This window comes from Scophthalmus maximus, chromosome 6 (genome assembly GCF_022379125.1).
Source record: "Scophthalmus maximus strain ysfricsl-2021 chromosome 6, ASM2237912v1, whole genome shotgun sequence".
NCBI classification, from domain to species: Eukaryota; Metazoa; Chordata; class Actinopteri; order Pleuronectiformes; family Scophthalmidae; genus Scophthalmus; species Scophthalmus maximus.
The window spans coordinates 9949885-9975835 of record NC_061520.1 but is presented as its reverse complement, the minus strand read 5'-3'; the positions used below and the strand labels follow the sequence as shown (position 1 = coordinate 9975835).

General features: G+C 41.0%; 1 protein-coding gene across 3 annotated transcripts; it reads right to left on the bottom strand.

The window, feature by feature from the left end:
* Window positions 1-695: 695 nt before the first annotated feature.
* On the bottom strand, window positions 696-24386 carry slc6a11b (solute carrier family 6 member 11b). 3 transcript variants are annotated; one of them, XM_035631758.2, is made up of 15 exons: window positions 23745-24222; window positions 22812-23039; window positions 22042-22176; window positions 21661-21801; window positions 21454-21535; window positions 19198-19330; window positions 15864-15998; window positions 10604-10707; window positions 10278-10402; window positions 9245-9357; window positions 8626-8763; window positions 6454-6556; window positions 5683-5783; window positions 4631-4801; window positions 696-3135 (listed from the first exon to the last, which is right to left on the bottom strand). In XM_035631758.2, the coding sequence occupies exons 2-15, from the start codon at window positions 23020-23022 to the stop codon at window positions 2992-2994; spliced, it is 1836 nt and encodes a 611-aa protein (XP_035487651.1). In that variant the 5' UTR covers window positions 23023-23039; window positions 23745-24222; the 3' UTR covers window positions 696-2991. The 3 variants fall into 3 exon arrangements, 2 of the variants coding, with proteins under 2 accessions (XP_035487651.1, XP_035487652.1); XR_004793503.2 differs by lacking the exon at window positions 696-3135 and adding an exon at window positions 8038-8123 and having other exon boundaries at window positions 4663-4801; window positions 23745-24238; XM_035631759.2 differs by lacking the exons at window positions 696-3135; window positions 4631-4801; window positions 5683-5783; window positions 6454-6556 and adding exons at window positions 6568-7550; window positions 8038-8123 and having other exon boundaries at window positions 23745-24386.
* Between the last annotated feature and the right edge of the window lie 1565 nt (window positions 24387-25951).

The window sequence follows — 25951 nt, the reverse complement described above, 5'->3', positions numbered from 1 at the left end:
ATGACTGAGACTGAAGCAGCTAAATGGAATTCATCATCCACCATTCATTTTCTTTATCTCTAGTGATTCCTGTAAAAGAAAAAGGCCTATTGCTCTAATTAGACCTGCAGTCACGCTGAGGTTGACTGGAGCTACACTGCAGTGAAGGCCAGGGTTGCTGCAACAGGGAAGGCAAAGTAAGCAGTTGTCTGGAGCCCTGAGCGGAAAGGGGGCCCCAATGAGTGGCTGACAATGTTAGTCCACAGCAATGACATCTATGATCGCATATGTACAGAAGACTGCCAAGATGCAGTGATATGAATTCGATATCAACTGACGTTTAAAAACAATTTTTTTAATATCACGCCATTATCCGTTCAGTCATTTGGCCTTTACATCCTTGTGCATATTTCGTTTCACAAAATGCTTATACATAAAACATTATCTGTTGTGTTTTCCTGCTTATATTTCTTGGCTCTATATCTTGAAACAGTTTGTTGACGATCCAGTTGCTGTTTTGGAATTGGGAAAATGCCATCTTATCTTATCTGATCACATGATTTTAAGTATAGTTTTCCTCACAAATAGTCATGAAACCATTCCGAGGGGGTTGAGAAGGAAATGTCAGCGTCTAAGAGTATCTCCCTATTTCAGGATAACTGCACAGTGCAACAGTAGGATTAAGTCAAATAAAAAAAACACACCCGAGTCTATACTCAGTTTTCCTTCATAATATTTATTTTTAAAAATGAGTAAGCAGACAGTCGTGTGTTCTGTGAATACCAAAATGTGTGTAGTACATTACAGAACAGTAAAACACCTTTCATTATATTTCTATAACAAGATCTTTTGAGCGGCATATCAAAAGTCAAAACAAGGGATGTATTCCTTTTTTTTATTACAGCAGTTCTTTTTAAACATGTTTCATCTCAAGAAATAGACCGCAGGTTTCTAGAAAGAGATGTAAAAATATACATCGACATAATCAGTGTTAAACAGCAGGCTATAATTTCCAAGGCATACAACTATTACCTTGCACAAACATCAGTGAGGAGGTGACAATGTCACAATGCAACCACACCAGAGGGACCAATCACATGTTTAAGAGGATGTCACAGCTTAGACAGGAGGGGCTTCAGTCACTGAACACTTCCTCTATTTCCCTCATTACTTACTCGATCGCGCACTTCCCCAGCTCATCAATTCCTTATTACTTCCCCTGCTTTCTTTGCCTCCTCCTGAAAAACTGTAAAGAGATACATTTCAAGTTTCACCCCCTCAGATGCTCTCCTCTGATTGCATTTTCATCAGGAAACAAGGACAAAGGAAAGAAAGGAAGGGAAGCGAGAAAGTCGGGACAAAGCAAGGGAGGGAGAGGGGACAGCTCAAGAGTCATTCCAGTGCTGATCTGATGGGTCTGTAATGGACTGAGATTGATCTGATCAATGAGACCAGCTCATTGTCTCTACCACAATTAAATGAATGACAGGGGCAGAGTGGGCTTCCACTCCTGCAAAGACAGCAAAAATTAAAAGCTGTGGGTTTGGGTTAGGTTTTACAATGTCAGAGGAAAGGTCATAGAAACACTAACCAGTAGCAAGAGTATTGCTGATGTAGAGTTGTGGGATGAAGTACAAAGCACCCAGTGGCTTCAGTTTTAATATAAGGCCTTGTGCTGTCCATGTGATAAAGAGAAGCCAAATATAGAAGAAGAAAAAGATGGAGGAGGTGTACAAGCTGAGGATCAGAGGGAGAAAAGAGAGAAGGGGGCAAGGGGAAGGAATAAAAAGAGGGGGGATAAGAAGACAGATGGGTTTTGAAAAGCTCATCTGATGGGCGTCCATCTTCTCCTCTACAGGCGGCACAGGAAATAAAATAAAGTAGGGGTGGAAGCACGTCTGTCTGTCACCCTGTGTTAAACTCAGCATAATTACTGTGAAATGATGGATATCCATGACTTATAGGAGGGCAGCTGGAGGAGAGAGGTGTGTTTTAGACTCAGCCTGCGAGTCACTCACTGCTATTTGAAACCATGTACAAATATTCAGCTCAAACTTAACAGATGTAAAATTAATCAAAAACCGAGGGGATATATTTTACATCGCTTAAACCTTTTTCTGTCCTTTAATATTACTGTAAATCTCCTGAGCAGAGACATCTGCTCACAAAGAGCAGTGCCATGGAAATCTGCAAAGCCATGAAGGGCGCAATACATCCTAACTTGAGGAACAATAACCTATTAATATCACTCAATTACATCCAGTAAGCATGCGTTGCTTAGCAACAACACTGAATTCAAGTAAGCGAGAATCACTGAAGGCCTTAAAAAGGATCCACAGCCCTCACAGCCACAGCTGGGTTTGACAGCGTCCAAGATTTCAATGGCTTCAGCCCTTTATGCACAACTCAAAGTTTTGCTTCCTGGGAAATTTGGTGCCCTCCTACAGCCTCAGTACAAAAACCTGCTGTAGTATCCTCTAAAACACAAAACTATGTAGACTGGTCCCCAAGATGCTACATCTCAGATAGTCACATTTGGGTACCTAGTACCTAATAGAGAAGCACAGCACTTTGCCAATAAACGTACAGTGTAAGCCTTTTACAACACAACACATTGGTATTGTTCTAAGGCACAAACAGTAGTGTGGCCAGTACTGACAAGGTACCAGGACAAGATTCAACCACATACTGTATGTCATCAAACAGATTTCAAAAATATTAATGTTAGAGAAGAAAAGAAACACCTGCTATAGTCACAATATTAAATGAAAACAACCAATGTGTTATTCAAAGTTTGTGCAAAACAGAAGCAGACTACATAATCATATGATATCTGTTTTTCTTGTTCTCTTTTTTTTTTACAAAACAAAAATATCACTCCGAGGCATTTGTTTCATTTCCTGTTTTGTGGATACTGTTGTTGTTGTTGTTGTTGTGTGTTCGCTGTAGTTTTCAGTTGTCGGATTTATTGTCAAGACGGCAGGCAGCGTGGTCGGCGAGACAGGCGGTCGGTTAGAAATGCGTCTCCTTCTCTGAGATGGTGGATATTTTACCATCAACCTTAAGTTTTGCGTCATTGGCAGCATAAGGACTGAGGCCGGTGACTTTCCCTCTCATTTTCAGATCTGGGCTGGGAGTCGTCAATTTCTTTATTCTCTGCAGAGATAGAGAGAGAAGGGAGAGAGAGAGAGAGAGAGAGAGAGAGAGAGAGAGAGAGAGAGAGAGAGAGAGAGAGGAAAGTTTCAATCTCATTGTCCCAACACAATGCTTCTTCTACTAGCAGTAATATGCAATATAATGTATGCATATGATAAGGGATAAAATTGTGTCTGTGCCAGCAAATATTGGGTCGACATATGCAATTAATGTTTTTTTGCTCTACTGTAACATCAAATTACCTTTTATTAATTTGTATGGGTACAGTTAGTATAATAGTTATTTTTTCAAGTTTCATCTTTGTTATTCAGTTTGGAAATAACCCAAGTTAACAGGATAGCACTGAGACACAAAGCCAGGGATTTGTTTGTTCTACAACATCAATTACATGTCATATTAAATAATAGGTATCTGACTAATTTCATACTAAATTGCCAGCTATCTTGCAAACCAGCTGTGATATCAATATACTACACAAAGCTGTCAAAATTACACTAATGAAACATAGAGATAAAACAAAATTAAAGAAATCCACTGTAATTTAATCTTTGCACCAAGATTCCTACACTAGCCTGAAACCAAAACATCACTCATATAATTATACTGTTTTTCACCATGCCTGAGGTTGATCAAAGGCTAGAGGCCAGGACTGGTCTACTCATATCAGAAACCTGCAATTTGTTTATTTGATCCCCACCTCAAGCAATAATGGGAGATGATCCAACTGTGTCACAATCCCTCTGAGAAAGTCTGTCGGGAGAGATACAGCTGCTGCTTTCTTTAGGCCCATTCATTTCAAGGTAGGCAATTGATTAGTTAAAAAACCTTAACCCAAATGCAAAGCAGTCAATTCAAGTCGAGCAGGACAATGTCTGCTGATATTGGCCATATTTGTTTTGAATGAGTAAAGATGTAAACACCAGTTACGTTCTTTATATTACAATATATTTGCAAAGGAGGATAACCCATTGAAGATCCCTGTTATGGATACTTGTTGGCCTGAAAAGTACCTGATATTCAATCACTAATGCAGAAAGAACATCCACATCTTGAATTTTAAATTATTTTTCAAATGAGGCCACAAACTTGTATTTTCTACATTTGACATTGTTCACCATGAAGTCAAAATTAGGAGGTTATCTGATGAATGTGTACAATTTGCTCTGCTCAAGTGCAACAAAACAGGGAGGAGGAGAGGTTATTATAATCAAAGGCTCTTGTGACGGGCAATATGGCAGAGTGAAAGACAGAGAAAATAATATCTACTCTATTGGTTTTGTCTGAGAAAATATATTTGAAACAAACAAGGCAATGCTTGGTTTGGACAGCGGAGGACATTTTTCTTTTGTTTCACACAAGAAGCTACAGGGGCTGGTTTGAGGCCACTGATCATGCAGTTCAAAGCCGAGCATCTTCCACTACCTGCCTGTCATTTCCTCATTATTTGATGCAGAACTTTCTAATATATAAAGGATTTGTTAGTGTGTGTTCTTACCTCAGAGAAGGTGCCAGGAGTCTTCCAGATCATCCAGATCATCCCTAGAGGGATGCAGACCATCGAGGACATGGCCATGAACCAGCCGATACCGTAACCCCAGTCGGGGTAGGTGTACACATTGTTGTACTTCAGGGGCTTGTATTTAATCAGGAAGAACAAGAAAATTGCCTGTGGCAGAGAAAAAATTACATTATATTTATATTGTGAGAAAGAAATTCCTTCTTATTTCTAAAGGTCACATGGCCTACTTTGAATTCAGAGTCAGTATGCTGCTGTAATAAATACTGGTCTAGTAAATGTAAGTCCAAAGGCCACACACACACAGTAGAGACTTCATGTATAATTCATGTGGAGAAAAAAATCCAAAGCAGTTGTTAATGAATAAATGTGTAATATGTTAATAGTCTTTGTGAAATACAGTGATTAAGCAAAGCTGCATATGTGATGCGCCCAGTGAATATCCTTGCAGATCAGGGGTGTTGCAACAAAGCAGGCAATTACCTTGGGCCCTGAGCTGAGAGGCGGCCCCCAGAACCTTTTGTCAGAATAACATTAGTCCACAGCAACGACAATTTTGTGAGAACCCCCTTCAATTTTAGGATCGGCTTTGTACAGGAGACTGCAACAACACTATGGTTAGAAACCACTTACGAGGCCCCGGTATGATGTCTGCCCCCCCCAGGTCCCTTGAAACACCCCTGATTGCAATAGGAAATTCAAAACATGAATCCCAAAACAGTATGTTTTAGTGTTACTGGCTATATGGCAATAGCTATGTGGTGAGTAAATTCTTTAGAAATCTTCTTGCAAGAATATTCCTGGTAAAATAAAGGATGAATAAAAATAAATAAAAAAGATGAATAAAAACTAATAATAAAGCAAATTCAATGATTTTTATTCCAAATTAAACATAAAAAAAATACTCAAAAGAATGAGAGCAATTTTTGTATGTATCTGTTCCTCATCACTATTGTGTTCATCTACTTGATTATTTTTGCGGTTGTTGATGCTTCTGCTGCTTTTTGGTTTTGTGTCTGCAGTGGACTCACAGCGCAGATGCCCGGGGTCAAGATCATCCAACACCATTTGATGAAGAAGACAGGTTTGTAGCCAATCATGTCCTCAATATTCGTGTAGAATCTGTCACTACCTGAAACGCAATTCAGTGTCACTCAGAGTTCCTGCATGGATCATCAGAAGTAATGACGTGATGGATCTTTCTTGACAGAATATAGCCTGTCTAATCAGAGCAGCCGATTGGATGCAGATTAAATCCTTTCTGAAACTTTGTATCAAGGGACTCAACATCATTCTGCACTGCAGAATGCATTTACTGAACTGAATTCGTATATATGGGCTTCTTGTCGAATTGTTTGCTTGGATTCGGTGAAAAATAATGTAAAGGCACTGATATTTAAATGAAATCCAAATATGAAACTTCTTAAAGCACGATATGTGCACACTTGAAGGCACTGTATTTACTTACTTACTAACATTTCACATGGCTGTAATACCATAATAGTGTTTTTAATATCTCAGTTAATAGAATTTGTCTGCCTTGTTCAACACAGTAAATGCTGCATGGAGACTATTCTCCAGCAGAGGGCAGAGAAGAAATATATTTGCAGCTGGAAGGATATAAGCACGATAACGTGTTTGAACATTGGTCTGTTTATCTTTGAGGAAATGTCTTGACAGTTGTTCGGTTGATGGAAGAAATACAAATGTGAATCTGAAGTGACGAGAGAGAGAAATAAAAAACTGGGAAAACCCTGCTTTGAGATCTCTTGTAATGTTTAAGTGTGGGTCTCTGCTCTTACCGTACACCCAGCCAATACATATGGACTCAAATATGGCCACAAACAGCAAACACATCCCGCTGGCAGCGTACGCGTCAAACAGCTGGAAGACGTACATCCCTCCCTGATAGGAGAAGACAGGTGTCAGTTTTCTGTCACATGAGCATCAGACTCCGTGGGGTAACATCAAATATGAAGTCGATCAGGTGAGATTCATTTAGCTTGTCAGAGACTGATGACATGGCCCGAATCGACACTGTCACCCAGAACAGATGTTTCTTTTAATTTACCGAAATGAGGGCTCAGTGCCTCGAGTCATAAAGTAGCATCCTGTGTTTTCGTGTTCACATTCAGTAGGTGAGGTTTGCTCAGCATTAAGACAGAAATCAGAGGAAAACATCAATGTTGCCTCTGCCCAAAGGTAACACAATCTGCATCTCTGCTTCTCTAAAGCTTGCTCCTTAATGTGCAAATCTGATCAGTTTGTACTTTATGCTGGGTTTTCTACCATTTTGTTTTATCTTTCTTCTACTGTAGCTGCAGATTTGAAAGTGCCTTTAGATGTAGGAGTGATATCTGTCTTCTCATCTTGCTCTCAGCAAGAAAGCTATATGAGGAACATTTCCCAAAATGTCAAACTACTCTTTCAAACGTTTAAGTACGGTACGATTGGTTGTGCTCACATTTTTATCATCCACTATACCTACCCTACATCCATTCAAGGCAACTTATCTGTTCCTCCCTGCCTCCACTAAAAGGGCCATTATGAATAAAATCTCACGTGAATCTGAGAGTAGTGTTACATCACAGCTGAAAAACAGTAAGCAAACAGCTTAGAAAATATCGTCGACATGTCTCACTGACTGTCTCTATGCCTGCGCTTCAGCCAAGTGTTGCGCCACACTCCCAGAAGACCTTTTGAACTGTGCTAAATCCTACTCCAGGCTCCTTGTGACATTTTATTCATGATGGCTCTTTGGCGTGTAGAGATGAATAAAGAGTCGTGAGTGCGGCTGCTGGTGGGAGATGAGTAAAAGCAGAGGAACGACATGCATGTAGCGGTGACAGGGATGGGTGCAATGACAAACAGAGGCCAAGTCATTGGATAATGCAGCTGCCTATAACAGAGAAAGAACAAATATCAGAAATACATTGCATTTAATTCTTTCTCTCTTTTTCATGGCAATTATGGCCCACTAGAGAACAGTGGAGTGTGTTTATAGTGGCTCTGGATGGAGTGCAGTGCATATGGAGAGATGAAAAGCTTTTAGTGGATGATAGACCCTGACAGTGTGAGGAACCAGATTCTCCTCCATTGTTACTACATTAAGATGAAAGGTCTTAAAAGCACAGCAGAGCTGGTGACACAGATGTTGTTCTCGGTGGGTAAAGTAACTGTGAACCTTCAGGATTGAAAAGTGCCCAGTGTCCCGGTCACTGGGTCATTTCGTAAACACTGAACCAGCGAAGGCAGTGGATCACAGGATCGGATGGTTTTAGTTTATTATTAGACTTTGGATTGAATGATTCAGTTATTTTAATAATGCAAACAAAAGGTTTGAATGTTCGATTTAAAGGGATTAATGAGAATAATCTGCAAAGTACCTGACTGGATTTAATCTTAGATTTGTCCTTTGATGATGATGATGATGATGATGATAATGAGGATGATGGTGTTGATGATGATATGGCTATATAGAATAAAAAAAACACAATATGAAGGTAAAAGCAAGTAAAATATATGAAAATATCAATATCATTTATGCATGTGAAAGTAAAAAACAAACAAACTTTTTTTTACAATTAAAAATAAAAACTTATTTTAACTTATACTTTAATAAAAAAGTAGAACATATTAGCAATGAACTGTAATAGAGTATCAAAACAGTAGGTTAAATAACAAAAATACTATAGAAGTGCATCACGTATGTAAACGTTCCATCTTCTTTGTTACTACCATGTGTATTTCCTATCTATGGCTCTTTACTTGATTTTTTCTTATTCCTCAAATTACTACTGTAGTTAATCTTTTCACTCTAATTATAGCTACATTCCCCCAACCGCTGGTCACCCACAGCATAACTGTTCAAAACAAGTAAGAACAGAACTGCTGAAAACTGTGAGCAGTTTAACATCACTCACAAGCTTCATGTGTCGTACCTTTATCTTTTATGATGTAACTATGAGTCTTACCTCCATACACATGATGAGACCTATGAAGAAGGAAACTATAGACATGCCGAGAATCAGCAGCTCTCTGCGGTAGCCTCTCCTGAAGGTCTCTGGGTACATGTCCACCACAGCTGTCACTAAACTCTCCACACACACAAACTGGAACGACAACAACAGTCTTTATTACCCCATAAAATGTGAGGGCAGTTTTTTTCATCAGCAATTAGCTGAAAAAAACAGTAATAAATATTTTACCAAAAATTATCCTGTTCTAATTCGATAATTAAAAGGTGTGAACTGAATTAAAATGAATCATTCTTGGCTTAAAGTCCAAAGTGATTTACAATAATGTACATGCACTGTAAGAGCATCCCTTACAAACAAATGACTTTGTGATCAGCGCTACAGAACAAGGAATACAGCCAAGATGTTTTCTCATGAAATATGCCAAATCTGAACACAAGGAATATAGACACACATGATTCTAAGTCCTGTATGAACACATACTTATACTTCAGTCAAGGGAACTCAAGCATCATTTGTTTACTTGCAGATTTTACCCAAATTCCTAACCTATAACTTTCTTTTTATAGCCAAATTGTCTCAGCAATATTAGTATTCTGACACATGCAGGTCTCACCTGACTGTCCAGGCCAAGGAAGATGAGCATCATAAAGAAGAGACAAGCCCAAAGAGGAGACAGAGGCATCATCGTAACAGCCTTGGGGTATGCAATAAATGCAAGACCAGGACCTGAAGAAGAAAATCAGTGCAGGTGAGGTGAGAGTTTTGAAAACATTAATAACCACAAAGCTCTGGCTTTTCAAATATAGCCTTTTTAAGCTTTTAATGCTTTTTAATACTTTGTGTAATGAGCTGAAAGAAGGACGTGAAGCCACGTGATGGACATCACTGACTTCATACACATACACAGGAGCCTTAGTAGACTGTTGTACTGTATCTCTCTAATGTGGCTTTGTTGTTGTTGTCTTTGCATGTTATTTTATGTTTAGTTCATATCTCTGGGATACTTTTTATGTGGTAATTCTCAAGACTTTTCCTTTTTTTTCCTTCCCTGTTAGATTATTTTAATTTTAATTTTAGGGGGTGTTCTAAATCATTTAGGCCCGATGGAACTTTTTTCTATTATTTATCATTTCGTTTTTATTATTAGCAAAGTGGTGGTTTACTAGATTCCGATATTTTTTTATACGCATCAGTGTTTATCTGCAATGTAAGAGCAGGGACACAAAAGTAGCACAATACCTGCTCTAAGGAAATATAGATGAGATGAGATGAGTTGAGGTGATGCACTTACACTTGGTGAAAGACCCTTAGAAACATATTATCTGAAACATTAAGCACTGTCCTCACCATGCTCTAAGACAAACATTTCACATCCCTCACTCCGTCACATTCACTAAATCATTCATACTGACTTGAATAAATCATACTGCGGTGGTCTAAGAGCCTATGTGAAGAATGTGGACTTATATAACTGGTTATGTTTATCCATTTTAACAGAATATGATGGATGGGAGCAACAGCGATTCTAGACAGGCTTTCTCTCGTCTACTGTAGCTGCTTTAGATCTAGTGCATGGCCACGTTAAAATTCCTAAAGTCGATACTCCATTCGGAAACATGACATCACATTGTCTGTCGTTTTCTCACCAGATTCTGCCACAGCTTCGATGGGGACATTTTGTTCGTAGGCCATGAAGCCCAGGACGGAGAAGATGGCAAAACCTGCGACAAAGCTGGTGCCGCTGTTCAGACAGCACAGCATTAAGCAGTCCCTGACGAGCAAGACGGAAAGAAAGAGTTCACACTCGCTGGACGGAATACGAAAACCTTTCACCAGAAGGGTTATACCTGTGTCCTCATATTCTTCGTGTTGACAAATATACAGTGATTAAAATTAAATTTTTTTAACTATTTCTCTATTGGTGGCTTTTATTATCATCCAGCCAACAATTTACAAGTAGCCACACTCTTACCTGTAGCAGTTATTGTTGTAGGAATTGTAACTTCCCAGAGCAGTGAGACAGCCCAAGCAAATGGCATATGAGAAGAAGATTTGGGTTCCTGCATCCACCCATACCTGATGGGAGAGTGGCCACAGAGATACAGCACATGTACAGATAGGTGAGTGAGTGAACAGGAAAGTGTTTCAGCAAAGTGTCGGCTCACTACTGCCGCCAGAGCAGCTTCATTGCCGCTTGATGTAGATTCTCCAAGTGTCTGAACTCATCATGGTCCTGCTGTTCTCTTACCAGTGCTTCATTGGGCTGAGATCCAGTGACTGTGTGGTTCACAGCATATGACTCACATCTGTGTCATGCTCATCACATCATCCAGTGACACCTCACCGAGCCATTTTTAGGCTATTTTTAGGGATTTTCATCTTTACAGAGGAGACTGACATTCAAGATACATATAAGAAAATATTTACAGAGAGAGGGGGAAGTCCTGACATGTAACAGGAGGCTGAGGTTAAATGGTGTCAGTCTAAACCACACCCCCTTTCTACTCGTTCAATTTCGCCTGCACATGCACACACACTCGCACAAATCAAAGTTTCAGAAACTTTTAAGGCATCTGATTTTTTGTCTTAATCCAGCTTACTTTTTAATTTTCTCCTTCATTAATGCTTCACAGCCTATTATCATTGACAATAAAAAAATCTTTGTGTAATTTTTTCCTTGGAATTAATTAAACCTGAGAATTTGAATGAATAGAATAGGCTTCCGCATTTACAAGAGATTACCATGGTATGTCAAGAGGTGAATTTTCATCTGGTCTAATGAAAGCCCACATTCCTTTTGTTACCGTTCATCTACTTGATTTTCATCATCTCAGTGACTTCGTAATGAAATTATGGCTCAGCTCAACCGTTTTCTTTCCCCTCTGAGAGGCACACAGTGGAGCAGCATGAATCATGGATTAACATCCTAAAAGAAGCTCCAAAGTCTCCAAGTGCCTAAATATTCATATTACGCTTCACTAACTTTTTTCCTTTCCACTGTTTGATGGGAATAAATGGTGGACAGCTATGGCGTCTTCAGAAATTCAATATTTCTTACTTGTCTAACTCAAAAACATGATTGGCAGTAGGGGGGCATAGTGAGTAGAGAGGTGAAGTGAGTTTCAGTTGAGGTCAAATAATTAAAAAAAAACTTGTTTTAAAAATATAGAACACAATATGAACACTTACATAGTTCCAGCGAATTGGGATTCATTATAAATCTGTGGGATGAAATAAATCAATTCCCAACTATCTGCATGTGTTTTACTGTAGTCACTAGTGACATGATTACATAGCCTATAAGTATTGTTATTGGTGGTCACCATGGGGATTTACACGTGTAAGATTCCTGAATGAGACAGCAATAAAATGCATTATGAAACTAGTTTGTCGTGCAGCACAGGATCCTAGAACCCACGGGATAGCATGGGATGCTAGCGAATTCAAACTTAATGCAGCATGGCTCTTTGAAAACGCTCTCACATCACCATTCAGCCACTAATCTCATTTCCCCACTGAGGAACAATTAACAAAAACACGGTCCTCGCTCCCTCCTGGGAGTAACCACGGTAACTTCTGTGACCTCACAAACACAGGACTGTTCCTGTGGAAGAACAGGCCTTTTCTCCCCTAATGTTCATTAATGTTCCCTTTGGTTCACCCTCGGCTGATGGCCGCACAGTGCGGCGGAACCTTAAAGGCCCAGGCTCAGGGAGAATCCCTTGTTGATGTTGTGCCTAATTTGCCGGCTTTTGTTTGGTTATGTTGAGACTGTGGCTCCAGGAATCTTTTTCTAAAGTGTGAAAGCTGGATGACATTGGGTGTAAGATTGTTCTTATGATTTAAATGTATCACTCTTGGTGCTCCTCACGTCCCTATCTTTTTATGTGTATATAGAATAAAATCACTCCCAACTTTACTTCTGAGACACAAGTCAATGAATGTTACTCAAAATGACCAAGTGAAGTGACAACAAGCAAAACACATTATTGAATCGAGGGGGGCGTTAGGCAAGTACATTACCCAGTTAGCAGGAATTGATACAGAATGGGACAGAGATTCAATGAGACCGGTTATCTTGATGAAATTTTACAGATAGCATATTGTAGCTATGCAACAACTTGGTCATTTTAGTATTGGTGATTTTTATGTCCTAACTCCAAGTGAAGTATTGGTCTCCAATGTGCATCGAGTTTCTTCAATTCTTTGGGTTGATAAAATACCACATACATTTTTTATAGACAAAGTTTTTTTTATCATCAGGCCAGCTGCAGGGTAAACCTGGGATAGGTAGCCAGTGCATCACAGGACTGACATATAGAGATAAACAACCATTGACGCTCAGCCACACCTACAGGAAATATTAAGTCACTAAATAGCCTGCGTGTCTTTGGACTGAGGAAAGAAACCGGCTCACTCAGGTAAAAATCCACGAGCTCAGAGAGAACATGCAACCTCCACAGAGAAAGAACCTGACTGAACCGGTGGTCCAAACCCAGGACTTCTTGATGTGAGACGACAGTGCAAACCAGTTGTCATCAAACTAACCCCCCAAACCCTAACCCTTTTTTTAATTAGTTCTTTTTTCATAACAACAAAAGATTTTTACCCTAATGTCAAGCTTTGAAAATACTGTACAGTCTCATCTAAGGATAAAAAAGGTGGGAAGATGAGGGGCACTAGCATATGTTACTCTATTAAATTATGTCCATGATGATAAATCCAACATTGAATGACTTTGATGATCATCATCCCGTTTTTCAAGACGTAAAAGGCTACTGTTAAGCGGACTTCTAGCCGACCAGTTTAGATCCACTTGACCAATCAGAGGCTTTGTTACAGACTTGTACCAATCAGAAGCTGTGATGTCGACTGGACCTCTCACTCCTCCTGTTTTCTCCTACTACTACTACTACTACTGACACTCCTCTGTGTCGCTGCAGACAGGAGCTGCTTTGCAGAATGGCACAAGTTACTTTTTGGGTTGAGAAATCAAAGGACTTATTTGTAGATCTGTTGTGTACCAGATAACAACATCCTGACATTCTCTGTTTTTGGAAAGTTAAATAAGTAGCACAAACCGCTTTTGCCACGAAAAGAGCAGGAGAAAAGAGGAATACAGAATTACGGGTTGTAAAGCATGTGACAATTGGGGAGAGAAAGCCAGAGAGAGAAAGGTACGGCAAAGAAGAGAAGAGGGGAGGCATGATGGAGTTCAGGGTTGTAAAAAAAAAGAGGGGGGAACACACACACACACACTAAAACAGAACAGAGCCCCGATTGTCCCTGATGAAGCTAATTTAACACTGGTGTCAGAAGTAAGTCTTTCTCTGCTAAACAGCAGTGCTTCTTTATCACCTCCTTCACTCTCTCTCTCTCTTTCTCTCTCTCTCTCTCTCTCTCTCTCTCTCTCTCTGTTATGCTTTTTTTGTTGATTCTTTTTTTCCCTCACTTATTCTCTGTCCAATTTTTATCACCGTTTCTCTTTCTCTTACTTAAGTAAAAACCACTTATTTCATTACTTCACGTTTTGTGTGAGCACAAAAGATTATACCATAACCTCACAGTAATCATGCTATATGTTGTGGACCCCCAAAAAATTCATAAAATCAAATACTCTTTTATAGGTTTACTCTAAACTAAACAGAGCTGGCTTCCTTTCTAACTGTATTGCTGCGTAATTGTCTGCTTTTGTATTTCTCATCTATAAATAGCTACACTACAATGTAATATGTCATGATACTCGATGTTCTTCATACCTCTGTCACCAGAAGGAACTCTTTTGCGCAACAGGTTGTGTGAATCTCACTGGTAAGACAGGGTGGGTCTCTGAACAGCAGTGATCAAATTGAAGCCTCTAGATTCTGGAAATTCTGTAATATGGCCAATGTGCAAGTTGAGAGGGAGCCACCCATTTTGTAAACACAAAAATGTATTACATAAAAGATGCATCGTAGGAGTACAGGGATTATCGATCTATCTTTCTATTTATTTATCCATCCATCCATCCGCCCCCCTCTCTCTTCTCTCTTTCTCACTCAAACTCTTCATCCGTCTAAATTCACGTTGTCATGACACCCCCCGTCCAATCAAATTTTCTGGTGCACTGTTGCCTAGCGACCCGAGCTGTCTGCTTCTTTCCAGACAAGGTCAAGGCGTCTGCTCTGTCAGTTTGACTTCTATGTTAATGCACCACCTCTATTATACTCAAATCCTGATGTGTCAACCTCCACCAGGTTCTCAGACCTCTCATCTCATCACCGACAAGAAGTGCCAGCCTTGCTATATGACAATCTTGGCTATGTGTAAAACCACAGTAGTATTGGTATCAGTATAAAGGCAGTCAAACTATATGAAACAGATGTTTTGACTGTATTGCTCCAGGAGAAGCAAACATCATTCTTTCTGCATGGAATGGCAAAATAAGCAGTTGTTTTGTGTGTGTGTGCCGTACATAAGTGTTTTTGGTACAAAATAGTGCATGAATGGTGATAGGTGTGGTAAAAAAGGACTGGTCCCCTATTGGATTAGAGTAACAACAACAACAACACCTGTCCCCCTTGGCAGCTACTCAGCTCCAGACAGGTGGGTGTGAGGCAGGGGTACTAAGGCATTCCCAACAGTCTTTTCTCTTTAACCCCTCCTGCTTCCCATCAGTACAGTCATCGTATGAGCACAACATAATCAGTTCCTGTCCAACCTGTCGCCCCGGCACCAAGACAAGTTATAGCAATTACAGTGTAGCGCTTTATTTGTAGAATTTGTGCATGACATCTACCGGCAAGGACGGTAATAGCTTTTGAAACCTTGACACGTGCCACCGCATTAAAAGTGATTATTTTTATTTTTCGTAGCTGCAGTTTGTGGATGTCTTACGTGTACATTTTAAAATTTAAATGTATGGGCTTTGCTGACAGCAGCATATTTTCTGCTGAACAATGACACTGCACTTGGTGGCCCGATGCATGACCTCTGTAGTCCCTGACTTAATTTTTTCTGGTATCTTCATAAAATAAAAAAAGGTAAAGGCAGTGCTACTGTAAAGCTGCAGCAATAACACTAACTGCCTGCAGGTGACACCAGTATCAAAATAACAATGACTATTACTTTCATTGCCAGTAGGTGGCATTATTTAAAGGGCGCCACACTCGCTATTAAGTGTAATATCACTACATTTTAAAGGACCATCACTGATACCCAGTAGAAGACAAATACAGATCATCCAGGCCTACCTGAGGGTCCGAGAGACGCGAAATGTCTGGGTAGAGGTAGAACTTGATACCGTCATATGCTCCTGGCAGCGTTACTCCTCTGACTAGCAGGACCAACAGCATGACGTAAGGGAAGGTAGCTGTCACGTATACGACCTGCAGACATGAAATACACACAGATTTTAGAGATTATTTCATGTATAGATAACAGAAAAACAAAGTTGACAATAGCCCTTTTTTAGACATGAGCTCCGAAACCCAACTTTCCGGACATTTTCAGGAGTGTGCTGTTAAGAAATGAAGAACGCAGCAGGAGATTGTCCAAGTCACATGCGTCCACAACAGCAGGAACACTTCCAGATCATTCAACATTCGCCTGGGATTTTCCTGAGATTTTCCTTCTGTTTTCAAACATTGGCTCACTCCAGAAATTTTACCAGGGGGTGGCAGGAAGATATCCAGAGAAATATTTGTGGACATTTGCATTCTCACATACAGCCCCTATATTTCAGGGAAATGTCTGGACTTCAGTGCATGTCTGCAAGCAGCTAATAAGTAATTGCCAAAACTTGCAGCAATCATTTTTCACTTAACTTAAGACAATGCAGAAAAAGAATATCAAAAACATGGAGGTGAGAGGGCACAACACAAGTTTCGAGGGACAGCGACTGAAATTATTGTTGGTGCACATGAACACATAGTCACAATGTGAAAACTATAGTGGATTTTTTTTAGAACCAAAAAAAATCACAACATCTAGCAAATCTAACAAGACGTTTCATAGGATTTCATGCACAGCACCAGAGCACCACACATACAGTACCTTCTGTACAGTAGCTAGGGCTCGCAAAGCATCAGACCAACATTCCCTCTTTTATTGAGCTATTCAGGATTTGCAGAATTGTGCTCCACATCTCAAGACTCTTAGAAACCCCCTTGAACTAAAATCCTGGCCTCTTGGAAGGCAGAGGCGGGCAACGTACATCCCCTGGCTCGCTGGCATCCAGTCAAAGTCCAATTGAGGACAGAACAGGACAGAACAGAGCCAGGCCAGGGGACTGAAAAGAAAAGAAGGCTCATCTGGCCCCGGTTCTTAAACAGGAGAAGCCCAGAGGAGTGATGCTGGCAGTGTGGGAAAATGTGCTTCTCTTTGAAGCATGCACAGAAGTGCACACACACACACACACAGACACACACACACACACACACACACACACACACACACACACACACACACACACACACACAGACACACACACAGACACACACACAGACACACACACAGACACACACACAGACACACACACACACACACACACACACACACACAAAACTTCATTCACAAAATAAAAATGGGTGTGCGCATACTACAGATAAAATTAACCCTTCACACATGCCAGCTTAAACACACACAAATGCACGCATGCACGCGCACACACACACACACACACACACACACACACACACACACACACACACACACACACACACACACACACACACACACACACACACACACACACACACACACACACACACACACACACACACACACACACACACACACACACACACACACACCACTTACCCATAAACCCACTGGTCACACCACTGTGCAAACTCAAGCAGCAGTTTTATGAATACAAGCTTTGCAGAATTTGAAGCAGTGGACTACTAAATCAAACTCCAGAGAAGTCCACTGTCACAGTGTGGGGACAAACATGTTTATGATTTAAGACGCCACGTAAATCTTTTTTCACATCTTTAAAACTTTCTGCTTCAACATCATTAACTGTAAAAACCTGAATGATCTTTATAGAAATACATATAATCCTAACCAAGCAGTGTCTGAACAGTCAGAATCCACGGGACTTAATGAGACTGTCCTCTTTAAGCTCTGTTAATCCTAGCCTGGCCTACAGGGAAAGTGTGGGAAAACTTGTCTGCTGCCCAACGGATCCCTCCTTTAATTTGTCAAATAAAACGATTACACATCCTAAATCTTCTCTCCCTGCTTCTCCCCGTCCCTCATTAGATCAAAAGGACAATGCCCAATCTCTACATGAACTTTTGATGCTCCGCATGCTCCTTCCCGCTCACCACGGGCAAACATTTAAACCACCACAAATTTGCCGGTCAATTTCGCCCCTGCCATGCCGTAAATCTAACAGGAGGGCTTAGATGTGAGAATGGCCGGCAAACACGGCCAACAAAAGCAAACAGCTTAGCGGAGTCGGAACTGAATGGGCCGCAGGGTCTGTGGAGAAGAAAGCAGCTCCCTCTTGCAATGAGTGAGCTGTGGTTAATTTCTCATAGCGGGGGAGAGAGAGAGAGAGAGAGAGAGAGGGAGAGAGGCAGCAGAGGCGGAGGCCGGGGATGTACTCTGCATGCTCCTCATGAACACTCTCCTTTCCCCCAGTGAATACAGGAATCAATCTTGGACCAGCTGCTAAAGCCCGGCCATGGAGAAGCATTCTCCCCTCTTACTTCACAGCCAAACAAAAGACACTTCAGGGAGATATAGGCATTGCTGCCTCGTAGTTTTTTTTCCTCCGTCATGTAGAATGTGAACCCATTCATTTTTCCTCACACACTTCTCCCTTTTTTTCTTTAGTGTCTTTCTTCCTTCCTTTTCTCACTCTCTGTCCGTCTCTACTCATTCTGGCTCATTGAATCCGAGAGGAGTTTCTCAGGTGCAGACTCCACACTGTCCTCCTCAAGGCTGCTAGAGAAGACTCCAGGAGAGGACATTGAAATGCAAAGGGTGACGGGAGAAAAGGTACAAGTGGACGGTGCCACTTCCTGTGAGGGAGTTGTTTTGAGGACAAGAAAGGGAAATGCAAGTGGTGTGTAAGATAAAACTGGCAGCAGCAAGTTCCTCCATCATGAGTTGAATGGAGTGGTAACAGCACACATTACACATAAGCTGTCTTCAGACATGAACTGAAAATTGGGTGTGTTTTGCACAGATGACCGACGCAGCAGGAGAGAATGGGAACAATTCCTGATTGGGCTGGCGGGAGATGTTTCGAGAAAAAGAAATGTCCACAGTAACATTTGCAAACATTTGTGTTTGCAGAAAAATTCAGGATGGTTTGCCTGGACTTCAGTGAATGTCTGAATGCATCTTAAGAAAAAATGAAAATTGCCCCAGGGAATAAAAACTTACTTGCAGCACCAAAATAGCATGAACACACATTCAAAAAGACATATCCATGCAAATTCCTCCATCATGACTTGGATGGAGTGGTACAAGCACATACAATATAACGTGAAATCATCATGAAATACAAACATGAGGCTCTCACACTCACACAGACACACACAATGGTAAACATGCATTACTCTGTCTTACCTTGCCAGTTGACTTGGGTCCCTTCCAGATGCAGAAGTAGCAGATGAACCAGGCCAAGGCCAGACACATTGCCAGCTCCCAACGCATTCCCCCCATGTGCTCAATACCATCTGATATCTTCAGCACTCTGCGTCTGTTTTGGCACAAAAAAAAAAGAAGACATTTCAGTTTGATTTTATGTCATTTCATTCATGCTGCCGTTTGACGTTGTAGACACTTTCAGAAGAAGCTGAAGGAGTACAGCTCCACGGAGCCTCCGCAGAGTTTAAGAGGAGTCGAAAGGCACCGAGGGGGATAAGTTTAAATAAGTTACAGCACAGTGAGGATGATGAAAAATAAATATTTGCTTGAGGTTGCTCAATTTGAATAGTGATGTCTTTGTGCAGCTGGTTAGCAGTTTCCTTAAGAATATTGGTGAATGCTTTCTGTACCCCCAGACAGAACTTCCACTCTTCAGGGTTTGATTAAACAGAACTCCTCCTTTAGGACAAGAAATCCATGATTTTTTTTTTTGCATCCCCGTGTTTTGTGATAATCATCATCAAGAAAGCAGCTGTCAGACATTCTGGTGGCCTCCAGATGAACAACATCCTCATGGTAAACAGATGTGAACCAGCTGGCCATACAGAAGCTACAAAACCAAGTCTGTCTTCAGGTTGCTGACATTGTGGATACTCAGCTGGCTTATGGCTTATTTTAAATTTCAGTGTGCTGCTCAGTGGGAATAGTTTTCACGCCTGCAGGATCTGACCACAGTGACAATTTGTTATCACAGTATGGATACAATGCAAAACGTCCAGTCTAAATGTCTGTCAAGTTCAACACTTTGGCATGCCGTAGTATGTATAACGTGGGGTTTTTGTACTGTGAGGTGCCTACAACAGGTACGTGAACGCCAGATGCAGTCCACGTTATCAGCGATAATGACGTCGTAGATTGTCGAGCAGCTGGCGAATCAAAAGTTGATTTCCTGTTTGCTGAAGCACAGCCAGGCAAAAGCATTGACGGAGGATGAGAAGCGAGAGTCGGAGCCACCAGAGTTACGTGGGCGCTGCCAAATCTTTGCCACCGAGTTCACCCTCACAGCTCCTGACCAGCCATTGATCATCGTGACATGTTCTTGGTGGCCGGCCACAGGCTACGTCCAACACACCCCCCCCAGTCCCTTCCTGGTCAGCCGAAAGGGCAAGATGTGAACACTAATGTGTGTAAATATACTTGTCCGTGCTCTTAAGTGTAGGGGAATTGATTATATGACTGTACGGAGCAGCATATCATCGGTGTGTTACTTGTAACGTGGGTGTGCTAATTTTTGGGGTGAATGCTGATATATCTTTAGTGATGCAGTTGTAATATTATTGCACATATGTGCACATGTATTTTTGGTCTTTTCATCACACACATGCTGTACAGACTCAGCAAGGGCCGTCAAGGATCTAAAATGATCTTTGTGTTTTTAATTGTCAAGATGGAAAGTAAAATCAACATTGGAATTTATACAGAGGGCGAAGCACAGCTTGTTTAACACATAACACTGCTGTTGGTTTAATGCTGTATATACAGTAAAGAAAAACACAACAGTCTGTCTTGGCTTGGTTAGTTATTATTTTTGCCAACAACATGTTGGTTGGACTTGGTTTTTGTTGCTGGCTCAAATCTGAAATTTTTCATCACTGAATTTGAACACGACACAATAATACACACAATAATTTACATTTCACTGATTTGATACTTATATATAATTTAAAAAGATTCATCCATCAGTGGGTTGAAAACAAGATTTGACCGGGCAGTGTAAACACGGCCACTGGCAGTGAGACAGGACGTGTGGTCAGCATTACACACTCACAAGGCCTGATCTGCTGCCACACACATGGCTCTAGCTGGGAGACAGCTGGCCTACCAGGGCCTGCTGACACACAAATATGAAAAGGGCTGACTAATTATTGGGGGGAAGGTTATGGGGGGTCCTGTGAAACAGTTTGGATTTGCCGGAAGCTCAGCTTTTTAAAGAATGTGGCAGAAATTGACAGCAAAGCAGGACTTTTTAGGCAACAATTAGTGACTACAATAGGATTAATGACATTCCGTTGATATTTTATACCCGTGGATTTAAACGGCAGCATTATTGTGTGTTTTTTAATGTGACTTTGCGAACACAAACACAACATTTCATTTATTTTATATGGAAGGCAATTGTAACAGAAGATGAAGATTAAGTGAAACCAAATAGAGGTATGAAATGTGTGTACTCACTCCCAGAACTCAATGACTGGAGAAGTTGCATTGGGGTTTGTGATGTTGGTGGCATTTTCTCCATAGAAGTCAACACAATTCTCTATGACAAATAACAACAACATGGTGTTATTTTTTTTGGAGCATACTGCAGATATACATGAAGATTGTGACACATCTGAGTTTTCAATCTTAAATCAGTCTCATCCAGTGTTCCTTCCCCCTTACCTGTGTTCCAGTAGTGCCCACACGCAGCCCAAGGCAGCTCAGTGGTGAAGCAGTTGAAGAGGTAGAAGATCGCCCAGGCTAGGATCACTACATAGTACACGTTTAGATGAGCTTCAATCACCTGCGTCGCATAGCCGATGCCTGTGCGAATTGAATGTGAATGGTTTGATTAAAAGAATTACAGCAAACTTCACAACCGACAAATGTTAGTAAGACACCTGTAGAAGTCAATAGGCGGTACAGTTGATAGAAACTGGTAAAAATTAGATGATAATATTTGGTGTACGTGTGTGTGCAAGAAATGAGTTTCATCGGCTCAACTACTTTCCAATTTTCTTTTTAAATATTAGTGTTATCAATATGAAGTGAGTCTGTACTCACCCTCGAACAGCGGGCAGACTTTCCTCCAGCAGGTGATGCCTCCTTCAGTAGTGAACTGACCCAGGGCAGTCTCCAGGAAGAACACGGGGATACCGCAGCACACAAAGAAGATGACATACGGAACGAAGAACGCACCTTTACGAAAGAAAATACATACAGAACATGAATATCACTTCATCATCTATTATCCATCCATCTTATCTTTTGAAGGTCGCAAGGGGGCTGGGGTCAATAACAGCTGACACTGGGCGAGAGGCGGGGGGAAATACCACTTAATCTGTACCCGTCCAAAAGCAGAACAGTTCAACATTTAACCCAAAGAGAAAGCATACTGCAAATTCCCATGCAGGGATCAATTCACAGAATTCAGATGAAAGCACTCAATGTGACACCAGACTCATACTGCAGGGTGACCTTTGCAGATTATGAGGAGGATCCATACTGTGCAGTCTAATGGAGCCTAATGAGGGAACCCGTCTCCTTTATTGACACAATTGTGCATAATGGATGAAATAATAAAGGCTCCAAGAAGATAAAGGAGCTTGTCTTAACTCTTTTGTTCAGAAATGTTCATTTTAACAATGACATTCTTTTTTATTGGTCAAATCTAATCACAGATAATATTTGGCTAGTCCCTTCTTACACGTACAGGACCAGTCGTATTTCCTCCTTCCTGCAAGGAAGCTTATCTAATGCGCACCAATTTTCAAATACACCATTATTATTATCATCATCATCATTCTCTTTTCATGTAAGGAAAACCTCCCTACCTCCTCCATTCTTGTAGCAGAGGTAAGGAAACCTCCACACGTTGCCCAGGCCGATGATCTCTCCAGCCACAGACAGGACGAACTCGATCTTGTTGTTCCATTGGCCCCTTTCGTTATACTGCCCATGTTCTAGGCTGGAGCTGGACCCTTCCGTGTCTCTCCCATCCTCTGGTTTCCCGTTTACAACCGGCCCACTCTTCTCAGCTGTCATGACTCTCCGGCAGCCCGCTGAGAGAAAGAGAGAGAAAAATGGAAGATTTTAGAAGAAGAAGAAGAAAAAAGAGACCGACCACATAACCACTATAACTATAAATGGATTCAGTGACTTTCTTCAAGTTGAATCTTTTATGGGACAATTTGAGTCGAAATGGGACAGTCCGGTCAATGCATCACCACAGCCATTGAATATTCAATGTGTGTGTGTGTGTGTGTGTGTGTGTGTGTGTGTGAAGGTTCAAATCAAGTCAGAGCATGTCTCTTAAATCAGCCACGAATCTAAATAAAACAGGAGCAGTGCGGAATCAACTATGATAGCCCATTCATTATATGTTTTGAAGTAAGGTATAGAATAGAACAGCATTGAATATTGGGCATGGTTGTTCTCCAACCAGAGAGAGGACGCTTGTAAGAGTACAGATTTTTTTTAAAAAAAAGTAAACTCTAACTAAACCAGAAACTTCTGTGTAATAGTTATATGTCACACAACTACAATTCTAAGAATAAAAATAACTTAATAACTTGTCAAAACGAAGTTAAGGCGTAACAATCAATCAACCCAATCCTCATGATGTACTTTCTGTATGTAAGCCAACAGACTCATGATAAGTTATAATCACATGCCAATCAAAAAGACCAAAGGAGAGCTTGAATATTCCGACTGCAAACAACAGTTTCATTTAATCGGAGACATTTAACCCGAGTGGCCCAACTCACCAGTCTCCTATGGAACAGTGGCAAAGCTCCCTTTGGCTCCGCGGTGATGCGCACTAACAATCGCCTTTACAAACCGCGGGACGGTTAAGCCCGAACAGGGGGGCTGGGGATGAGTGTGAGAGGGGGTCAACGGAGGGGCCCGGAGAACAATCTGGATCCGCGTTGAAGTGCAAGTGGTTTCGCTGAGTCGCTCGTCGTCGGCACAATGGCAGATCGCAGACGCGGCAGAGTGGCGGTGGATCTCGCACCGGGCGACGGAGAAGCTGCGACTGCGCCCCGAGCCCCCGAGCGCACGAGAGCCACGTGGTCACCGACCCAGGTGCGGTGCCAAGAAGTGACCGTCCGCCAGAAACTGGCGTCATGTGGATCACACTTTCACAACGGCCACATGGTGGACACACCTTTATGTCCGTATTCATGTCGAAGATGTGTCTTTGTGACACGTTAACGTCTCGTGTTCAGGCATGGTTTTGCTCACAGGAAATACGACCCGGTTGCTTTTAATGTTTGTGTGCATTTGTATGTCTAATATCACTGCAATGATTCATAATTATGACTGTAATTTACATGGGTTGTGTATACAATAAAGACATCGTTGCAATTTATGTTATGAGTGCATTATTTTACCTTCTCTCTCTTTGATTGTTGAAATAGCTTTAAATGGGACATAGAAGAATACAGTATAAGACCTGGCACACGATCACTTTTTGGCGCCACACCGAGCCAGGTGACGCGAGCAGAGGACGGGTGGAAAAAGAAGGTGATAGTTGAGTTGATACAAAAACACAGAGAATTAAAACGCAATGTAGTAATCACATATGTCACGTTAGAGATTAAAGTAGATGACTTTTGGCACATACTGTAAAATGGATCGGTCTAGAAACAGAACAGAAATTGGGACCATCCAATAACAACGATGATAGTTATTATATGCGGCACTTGTTGTGGCATGTAGAAATGAAGTCAGGTATTCTAGTGGATGGTACAACAATAAAGTAATCTTGCTTTAACAGAGCTGAAATGTACGGAAGAGTATAAGGGCCAGGCACAAGGAGAAGACATAAGGGGGGTGATTTTTATTTATTTACTTAACATTTCGAGAACAAAGTCGAATTGTCAAGAATAAAGTTGAAAGACAACTTCTAGAAGAAATAATTAAATGTTGAGATTAACGTCGAGATGTCGACAATAAAGTGGAAACAGCCCTCAACGTCCGTGTTGTGTTACCAGTCCAGTTCAGCCGTCGCACATCCACGTGAACTGACGTTAGCAAAGCTACGCTAGCTCCGGTGACTGCACGCATCGCACAATTCATGAACGGCTGATGGCAATTGAACGTTATCGTGTCAGGACACACGTCGACGTCCATGTGCGAACACTCGTTGTCCCGCATGGTTTCTTCCACATTCAATCTGTCAATAAGAATATCGACACTTTACCACTTGGTTAGCAGCGAGCGTTAGCGAGCAAACTGGCTAACAAAACATCAACATCCGGTTGTCTGGTGCTGCTGAAAAGTGCTTCCGGGTCACAATTTTCGACTTAATTATCAAAATAGTATTTCAATTTTACTCTCGACATTTTGACTTTATTGTCGAAGTATTTCAACTTTATTCTCGACATTTCGACTTTATTCTCTACATGCAAGATAAAAAAAAAGGCCTTTCTCCTCTCATTTTTTTCTTCTTGTGCCTGGCCCTAATGTGTACATTTGTATGACATGTTCTATTTTCTAATATAGGAAATTATACTTTGGGTCGTATGTTTAGATGAGTTGCCATTTCCCTGGTGTCACAATGGCCAGTTTTGACTGATAGCTGATATAAATTGATATCTTTTCGGATTTATTTCAAACTTATTTTACAACCGTTTTGAGTCTCTTTTCCTTGAGGTCCATGTACCTCACAGTCATAGATTCAGTATGCAACCAGTCAGACCAATGATAACCAATGAAAAGTAATGAAACAAATGTCTGCCTCAAACCAAACTTACTACAAATTCACTTCTAGAGGTACATTTCTGCATTGATTTACGTTTAAGTATTTGTTTAAAAAGCCTTATAATTCTGCAGAGGATCATAAAGAGCCAATGGCATGCGTGTTGTGTGTTTCACTCTGCCATTACACCACCAACCACTAGTTGGCAGTGGTGTTTCTTTGCCACTCTGTATAGGACTTCAAAAAATTGCAATCATATACTGGTATATA